The sequence below is a fragment of the Pinus tabuliformis genome, chromosome 3_1, assembly GCF_031772625.1.
Source record: "Pinus tabuliformis cultivar Carrire ecotype Pingquan chromosome 3_1, CPIR1, whole genome shotgun sequence".
Taxonomy (NCBI): domain Eukaryota; kingdom Viridiplantae; phylum Streptophyta; class Pinopsida; order Pinales; family Pinaceae; genus Pinus; species Pinus tabuliformis.
In genome coordinates, this window is record NC_142301.1 from 139,367,957 (window position 1) to 139,377,421 (window position 9,465).

Consider the following 9,465-nt stretch of genomic DNA (forward strand, 5'->3'; position numbering starts at 1 on the left):
TTGACATGCTTGCACTCTGCCATTAGAAAGAAAATTTCAAATTTTTCCAAGCCCTTTACAGTTGAGAATGTTTGCACTAGAGATGTTGGAAGATACAAAATGAACACCTTGGGTGGTTGAATCATTGCTTGCTTGGTTTCTCTACTGCATTGATTTCTCCCATAGTGCTATTGTTGATGACTTGTTTGCACTCATCTGCATGCTAGCATTTAACATTTTGTGATGAGACTAAGACATCTTCTACAACCTTATTTAATTTTTAGTTAGATCAGGCTTCCTTTGAACCAATGTTTTATATACTAACTTCGCATTCACTTTTTCTCGACACTTTGAATCATCTACAACCACTTGAACTTCTTGAAAGGATATACACAGAAGCATTTGACCACTCTTGAGTTGCCTACTAAAACCTAAGAAGGTTACATTCTCATTATCTGTTTGTTGTTATTGTAGCTATGCGTTAAATGGGAGAGGAAATATTTCTTTGTTAACCTTATTCAATTTAGGTAGTGTTGTGAAGGTATAAGTTCTAACAATCCTACGTCAGTATTGCATTCCACAAGAATCTAGTGGACTTACCAAGCCAATACCCTAAGTGCCATGTCATGGATGCACAAAGAATGGAGATAATTGAAACTATAAACACACAACAAGGGAGACAGAGGTCCAATCCCAAAACTTGGTCTCTTAGATCTCTGAGAAAAACCAAGGATTAAACTCTCACACTTTCCATGGTAAATTAGTATAGTCCCCATCTAGTTAGTCATATAAAATAAGTGAATCATCGCTACAGGCTACATTCTTTTGGAAAGATGAGTAAATCATCACCACAGACTACAGTCATTTGACATGGTCTCTATGAAATATAGACAAACAAGAATTATACATCGTAACTTAAGGGCCCGCATTTCCCAAAATAGCAAAATCTTAATAAATGAATAGTTTGGAACAAGATTTGCAAAATATGAGTTCAAAATTTCGACAGGCTTAGCCTATGGGCATCACCATATTGACTGTAGGAGGATTCTAATCTTCCGAGACTTGACACGATAAATCATTTGAATTCTTGAGGGTTGTAGTAACTCCTTGGCTTAATTCCTTCTTGAGTGATGTCTTCTACTCCTCAAAAGTGCAACGCCTAAGAACTGGTATCTCTTTGTCCAGTAAGCCAGTCTTCTTCATTAGCACCTAGTTGTGCCGACCCAACAAACCTAGAGCTTTTCTGGGTATTGAATCCATTTAGGCATTCAAAAATGCATTTTAAGCAATGGAACAAGAATTGTATTGCCAGTTTCTGGTGAAAAAAAAGGCCAAAATGTAGAACATTCAGACTCCGCCATTCTCCTTGCCTCCAAGTCTGATGATTTTACACCAAGTCGGGTGATTTTACACCAAGCAAATCCAATTCATTGTCTCGCCTTGTCCCTAACGAACAGATTTTTGGATATCTAGAAATAGATGAATAGATTAAAGTAAATGCAAAGACGGTCAATACAGTTATTTTGAGATTTGTTATGACTGATGTCGATGCTACGTATCCAGCAATGAAAGAAAATCTCTTATGACTTATCATACTCTGCAATTTACTGATAAGTTCACAGCCTTAGCCTTCTTAAACAAAAATCTCGTAGTAACGGCCATATGAAAATTCAATGCTGAAAAGTTCCATATAGATAAATGTAGTGATTAAGCCCAACATAAGCCTAGTCCACACAAATCCCCGTTAGTTCAAGCTTCCATTTTTTGGGTCCATCAATGAGTTCTCGAAGGCCAACTTTTAGCTCTGGTATTCCCTCTTCCAACACAGCACAGACAGGAAAAATAGGCACAGACGGTATCCTTTGTTTGAGTTCCTCAAACACCTCCTCGGCACCATTTTCATCTATCTTATTTGCCACTATTAATGAGGATCGGTCAGACAACCCTGGTTGATGCTGCTCAAGTTCAAATACTAGATCTCGTAGTTGATGCCAAGGCTGAAGTCCCTTTCTATCTCCTAGGGCCGATGACAAGTCTACTACATATGCTAGGGCCTTAGTCCGCTCAATATGCCTCAAAAAAGCATGCCCCAAACCTCGATTTTCGTGTGCTCCCTTTATAATCCCAGGAATATCAGCAACTGTGACGCGGAAAAAGTCTTCATATTCAAGCTTGCCTATATTGGGTCTCAAAGTTGTAAATGCATAATGTCCAACACTAGGTTTAGCCCGTGATATGGCTCCTAGAAGAGTACTCTTTCCTGCATTCGGTGCCCCAACAAGTCCTATATCTGCAATAGTTTTGAGCTCTAATATCAAAACCGCTTCTGTACCAGGTTGACCACGATCATGCTCACATCTTTGTAAATCCTTCTGGCTTTGCCCATCAAATTCCATATCTGTATCTTCCAGGTCATCAGTAGAATCATGTTCATCACTAAGTTTAGTTCTATGGATCCTCGGATCCCTTGCCATGGCAATATTTCCTCGTCCTCCGTCTCCTCCACAAGCAACCAATAGGCGCTGCCCTGGTTCTACGAATTCCGCTACTGAGTCCTCTATCATCTCTGCTTCAGATTCCTCCCCTTCAGAACCCTCTTCTCCCTCAAAATCTTCATCTCCTTCATATTCCCAATCATCCCATGAACTTTTTTTCTTACTACTTTCAGAATGGGAACACGATTCATCAAAGCCCAACCATTTTTCATCATCCAGCTGCTTTGAATTCGGGGTCTGATTCCGAATCTTGCAAGAGCTGACTTCCATTCTGTTTTTCTTGTCTTTCCTGTTTAAAGGAACACTATAACCTTTTGTGTTTTCATATACCTCCAAAGCTTCTGTGCAAGAATCATTCTTGTCGTTTTGGAGTTCAAGGTCGACATGCTTATTGCTTTCAAGATCAGTTGTTGGAATCTCCCATGGAAACATTTCCTGAAGCGGAGTAGATTGTACAGTTGACGGAATTACACCACGGACTAAATGAATTACAGTACCCACAGGTACTTGTACAACCTGCAGAGGAAGTAACCCACTAAATGACTTGATGGCAATGATCATTTCTGCTAGAACATGTGTGCTTCCGTAGATGCATCTTAGGGAAAACAAAGCATTCCAACTACATTTATATACCAATACAGCAAGATAAATGATAATTTGCAAACCTTGTCTGCTCCTCTGCTCCCCACTTTATTTTTGGGAAATCCATGACCACCTTTCTGTGCATTCTGCAAAAAGCATGAACCAACCTTATAATTGCTACTGTTTTTTTCCAAAGAAAGACTATGTTAGAGGGCAAGAAGATAAAATCCTATACCCTACGAGAATGATGAGTTTCCAAATATGGTAATAAAAACGCATACCAAGTGGTGTTGCAGGTTGCTTAGATCCCAAACTGCTGCAGAGCTTTCAAGGATAACATCGCCACCTTTACCTCCTTTTCCACCTATGTTATACAACATCATTAACATTTTCGTAAAAAGCCTCTCAAGAATCAAACCAGTTAAAACTCAAACGCCCATCATTAACTTTCAATCAAGTTGGTTTTAAGGCTTTGATTCTGTTCATGTTCAAATGCAACGATCACATGTCATACATGTGCCGAAAGCCTCTATAAATGTGTAATGAGTGCACAAAATTAACTCTGAAATTACAAAATGTGCTTATTGAAAATAATTGAACAAGAATGCATACCATCTGGCGCGGCGCGTCGAGCATGGCGACTTCTACGGTAACTGGTGCAACCATCACCTCCTCTCCCTCCTTTCACCCACAACCTAATTCTGTCCACCATTTTTTTTCGTTCCTATGATACCCACCAAAGTAATCAATAGGACTTCTACAAACAGGTATAGTATGCCCTAAATTTTACCGATTGCAGGCCGCAAAATCATGGATTTCATGCATAATGCGATGCAAAAGAATTAAATAAAAGTGGAAAACGCATTTTATCTGAGAAAAATATTTGATTTTTTTATACTCACCTGCAATGGAGCGAGTTTTCCCTTCTTCCTGGGAGCATCTGAATACACAGAAGCAGAAGGAATCCATTGTTGCCGGTCGTTCAAATATTGTTTTGCATTACAAAGGAATTGGAACACCTTCTGCCGCCTCCACATTTTGATATGTCCGATTCACATTCAACTTATTTCACCATTTTTGTGTAGGCCCCTTCCCTACATTTGTATCTCAATGGCACAGAGTATCTGTTCTTGCAGAAGGAATTTAGAAAACCCTGAAACCATAGCAGGGCCATAGAGCGCTCTTTGCTACCGCTAAAAAGCGGTTTCCCGTAATGGAGCAGATTCCGCTGCTTTCTGATATGCTATGATGCCTTCAAGGTAAGAAACTCTCGACTCATGCACAAGGGTAGGACCTCCATATCCACCCCCTAACATCAATTCAATAGGCGCATGAAAGTAGTCCGCGGCAGGGGCGTCGACATGAAGCTTAGCCGATGTATAAAAATATATTTAATCTAGTAGGGTTTATACTTTAATTTAAATATATATTTTTAATGAAATATGAAAAAATGTTGTTTGTTTTTTCCTTTTCTTTTTTCTCTCTCTTTTTTTCTTTCCCAAAAGTAAGAATATCTAAATTATATTTCATTGAGCCAAATTTACAATATGTACAATCATGAGTATTTTTCCCTGCCTTTTAGTGAGAAACCAGAGAGATGAAACAAGAGTTTTCTACCTTTCGAAGGGGAAACCAGAGTTAACATTGTTTACATTATTTTTCAAAAAGATAAAACCATAGAAATTGCACAAGAGGGTGAGGCCTCGCGTTGCTTGGACAGTGGACTAATACAAAATGATAGTGTCACAATGAGGTAGAGGCAGAAGGTCCTTAGTCTTCAAATTGGCACTCTTTGGCCAAGCAACAACTATGGTATTAAGCTAGAAATTTCAGAAGCAAAAAGGTCTTCCAAAATCCATAGATCAAAAGAGAAGGAGAAACCAACCTGGGTCTACTCAGGAAGCTGACAAGTGACGAGAACTGTTGTGAAGCCAGGCAAAGGCCAAGTTGGAGCCACCTTACACTTGAGAAGTGCCACAAGCCTTCCACGCGTCACCCTCCTCCATAATGTAACAACCGTAAGGGCAAGGCCTGGGTGGGGAAGAAGATGGAACATTGGGTGCGTCGGGAGGCAGGGGAGCTTTGTGAGGTGGAGGTGGGGGGGGGGGAGCTAGCAGGAGGGGAGTGCGTGGGAGACCTAACTAGTGAAGGGACATTCGAGGGGTAATCGATGTGAAGGTCCTTGCAAGTGAGTCACTTCAAGGTGGTGGGCGAGTGGCTAAGGAGCATCGAGAGCTCTACAATTTGATGGGTGGCTTTATCCTTAGTCCTTTAGCTGTCAGGCTAGAAGGTTGTGCAAATCCCAGAGGGCTGAGCATCCATGGTGCATTTCCTCTTCGTCCATGGCCACAACTTTCTTATGGATGCTCTTAGGGATGGAATGATCAAACATGGTGGCGATTGAGTGGTCATCCAGGGTGGTAGGGGGTCTCCCTCTCTCGCGGCCTCGACCAGGGTGATGACCCTGTCCTCTATTCTCACTCATGGTTGGTGTACAAGAACTGGTGGGTGAAGCAGTAGGGCAGGGCGAAGTGGTACGGGGCAGAAGGGTGAGCAGCTAGAGGAGGAATGGCATGGAGTTCAGGTCACGGTGAGTGAAATAAACTGGAGAAGACGCAAGGTGTTCCTTGCAAATTGAAGCGGAGGGGTGCGTGGAGTTAATGTGCCAGGATAGATCCATGTGAAGCCAAATGCTCTCCACATGCCACAATTCGTCAATCAGATGGGGCAATCGCCACCTGGTCACCCAGATCTGGGGAGTGGAGATCACGTTGAGCCAACTTTGAGCATTGGTGAAACCACTCTGTGAGGTTCTCTACTGCGAGTGACCAACATTCCAGTTGTTGTTGATCTTTGATGCCTTTGTTGGAAAGAAATTCTGTGAGGGTGTTCGCTTTGTGCTTGACATGCGAGAAGACGATGGCTTCATGGTGATTCAAAATGTGTGCTAAGTATTGAACATGGTAGTCGATCCGCGAGCATAGAGCTTGCTTTGTAGGCAGTGAGCAATTCATAATTCTGTTGGCCATGTTGTTGATGATCTAAGAGTCTCCTTTGGCAATGAGTGGCATAAGGTGATTATTATGAGCAATTTGGATTCCTGCTATGAGCACCTTGATCTCAGCTACATTGTTGCTTTCATGTCCAATGTGACTCTTGTAAATATGTATAACCTAGCCTGTGTGGTCTTTGATAACTCCTCTAAAGCTAGCCTCCCCAGGATTTCCCTGAGAGGCACCATCAAAGTTGAGTTTGAAGTGGAGGGGAGGGGAGAGAGACGAAGAGGAAGGTGCGAGCAGAAATTGGGAAGGGAGTATTGAGGAAGCAAGAGTAGGGGGTTTGAGATTCCACCAATTGATAATGTCTTTTTCAACGGGAGGGGCCTGGAAGTCCGAGGTGGTCCATTTATTGAGGGTTGTCAATTCCTCCAGGTGCTTGCGCATGAGAAATCAAACCCCCTTTGGTGGTTTGCGAGAGTTGGTGAAGATCCTCTACTTGCTCTCTTTCCAGATTTCCCAAACTAGGAAGAGAGGAGCCACAATCCATATGTAAGATAGAATGGAGTTGATGAAAGGGGAGGCTGGCCATTTTTTCAGAGTATTGGCAATGCCATCTATTTTCTCTATTGAGGTCAGGAGACCATGTTTTAAATTGTGACATAAGGACTTGGAGAAAGGGTAGTCGAGGAAAAGGTGGTCCATAGTTTCTTGTTGCTCTCCACATAACACACACCAGGATGGCCCATGGAGTCCCTTTTTGTCATATTATCCCATGTGAGGACTTTGCGTTTGGAAAGGAGCCAGAGGAAGGATTTTATCTTTTAGGCCAGGTATTAAGGCTCCAAAGCTTGCTCCAAAAGGGTTCTGGCTCTGGAAGATCTTGTTGAATGAGAAGGTTGTAGGCTTCCTTAACAGAAAATTTGCTTGAGTTTTGGTATCCCCAGCAAAGAACATTCCTTCCATATTTTGGTTCAATGGATCTCTTAGCCAATTCTTGTTGCAAAAGTGAGTGATTGAGGTCGTTTGCTTCCTCCTGACAAAGAATTTCCTAGGCCCAGGTGCGCTCTGTTGGGCTATCGGGGTTGGTCCAAAATTGGGAGATGGAGAATCATCCAGCGTTGAGGGCAGAGGCGAGGCTGAGAGGGGTGGGGAGGATCGAGGCCATAACTAGTTGTTGCTACCAAGAATCATTCCAGAAGTCAGCCCAACATCCATCCCGAACTTCCCAAAAGTTGTGAGCCTGAATCATGTGCCTATTTTGATTTTTCAGCTGCTAGATCAGAGAGCTTGCCAAAGAGTGGGATGAACAAATCAGGTCATTCTGAGGGCGGTCACCTGCATATTTGTAGTGCTAGAGCTTGGCCCAAGGTTCTTGTTTGTACTTTATCCATTTCCACCACATTTTGGCACCCATAATTTTGTTAACTTTTTCTAGATCGCGAATTCCCAACCCGCCAAAAGCTTTCAGAAGGCATATAGTGTCCCATTTGATAAGCGCCCATTTAAGTTTGATGTCAGCCCCTCCCCATAAGAAGGATCTTTGAATTATTTTGATCGCTTTGAGGACCCATTTAGGAGGCGCTAGAATGGAGAAGAGATAGGGAGGCATGGCCTGAAGAACCGATTTGAGGTGAATGATCATGTTGGGAAAGTTGAGAGCTTTGTGTGCCCAGAAGTTAAGTTTGGAGGAAAGATTGTCTAGAAGGTCTCGCTAGGAGGAGTGCTTGACTACGAAGGAAGTGAGGGGGGCACCAAGGTATTTGGCTGGGAGGGAGGCAATGGAGAAACTGAGGATGCGCTAGATGTTTCTTTGCGTGATGGGAGGGGTGTTGAAGAAGAAGAATTTGGGATTTGTTAAGGTTAATGTTTGTACCTGAGGCCTAGGAGAAAAGGGTGAGGATGACATTTAGCTCTCTTGCTTCTTACACAGAGGGATGGTTCATGAGAAGCATGTCATCAACGAACTGTTTATGCGTGTGAGAGGAACCATTATGAAACGTGAGGCCTGAGAAGGAGCCAATGTCCTTAGCAACATGAATGGTGTGACCTAGACCTTCAGCCATGAGGATGAAGAGAAATGGAGAGAGGGTATCACCTTGTTTGATGCCTCTAGAGGGGAGGAAGGTGTTGGACGGGGTGCCATTGATAAGAATGGAGAAGAAGGGTGAGGTTAAGAGAGACATTACCGATTGGGTCTGTTAGTGTCGATCTTGAAAGCCCTCCATCAGTGATCAAAAAGCTCTTTGCATTTGCATTAGTAGGTGTCTCATCAGTGTCAAATCTTGCATCCTGTTAGGCATGCCATAACCCTGATGGAGGAGCTGGTCTATTTATACCCCTCTTGGCTTTGCTGGATCAGGTCATATCAGTCATTAAGTTTTTCAAGCTTGTCTTGTTTTGTCTTAAGGTCAAAGGTCCTAGGTCTAGGGTTTTGGTCATTTATCCCTGCAAGGTCATGTCTTTGAAATTCCTTGAGTGCCCAGCAAGCCAGAGGGAGGATTGTAAACATGTTTCTTTGATATTTTCATCATGTACAGTTCATTTTTAACCTTGGATTTAAAAACTCTGTTTTTAAAGCCAAGGTCATGTTAAATTTTTGTAAAAAGAAATGAAATTTCAAAAAGTCTTCAAAAGGACAGCAGTAACCCTGGTCCCCTTGCCAAAATCCCTCAGATGATCTACCTGCAAAAAGAATCAAGTCAAAGCACTCAATGAGTCAAAATCAGGATAAAGGAAACCAAAAATCAGTGTTATAAAGTGTCAAAAGAAAAAACATTAGAAAGTGGGTTTGTAAATGAAATTTTTTCAAATGAGACTTATAAAAGCCCAAATTCCCTCCTTTCACTCTCATTGTGCATTTTAGAGCTTGCAAGAGAGAAAGAGAGAGTGATTGAGAGAAAGGAGCGAAATTGCAGTGATTTCGGGCAGCAGAGTGGTGCGCGACCCGTCAAAGGAGGTGCGCGACCTGTTGGGCGGTGCGCGACCCGTCCAGGACTCCTCCGCAGTTCAGAATTACTACGGGCGCGACCCGTTGGGAGGCCTGCGCGACCCGTTGAACCGTTTGCCTGCAAACTTCAACAAAATTCCTCAATCTCCCTTCAAATCTTCTAAATTGGTCGAGGTAGGCTCTTTACACATGGTGTTTGAGGATGGTGATGAATATAAGGCTTTATGCTATGATTTTAATCTCAAATCATGCAAATGAAAAGACTTATATGGCTGCAATATTCTTGTGCAAACTGTGCTAGGGTTTATGGTGTTTCAAGCTGTTTTTCCTTTGGTTTGTTTCCCTCCCTTCCCTCTTGCTCACATTCATATGTACATCTTATTTTCCCCCATGTCATTTTATAAATGAAATGCAAATTTTTCCCCATCCCTAACCATTAAAAATGAAAACCCTACCCCTTTCC

At 42.4% G+C, this 9,465-nt stretch overlaps 1 protein-coding gene across 1 annotated transcript; it reads right to left on the reverse strand.

Moving 5' to 3' along the window:
* Nucleotides 1–1,032: 1,032 nt before the first annotated feature.
* On the reverse strand, nucleotides 1,033–4,408 carry LOC149186162 (putative GTP-binding protein OBGM, mitochondrial). Its single transcript, XM_089410922.1, has 5 exons — nucleotides 3,959–4,408; nucleotides 3,669–3,780; nucleotides 3,338–3,420; nucleotides 3,140–3,202; nucleotides 1,033–2,990 (listed from the first exon to the last, which is right to left on the reverse strand). Exons 1-5 carry the CDS (start codon nucleotides 4,091–4,093, stop codon nucleotides 1,704–1,706), a joined length of 1,680 nt encoding a protein of 559 aa, XP_089267048.1. The 5' UTR covers nucleotides 4,094–4,408; the 3' UTR covers nucleotides 1,033–1,703.
* Between the last annotated feature and the right edge of the window lie 5,057 nt (nucleotides 4,409–9,465).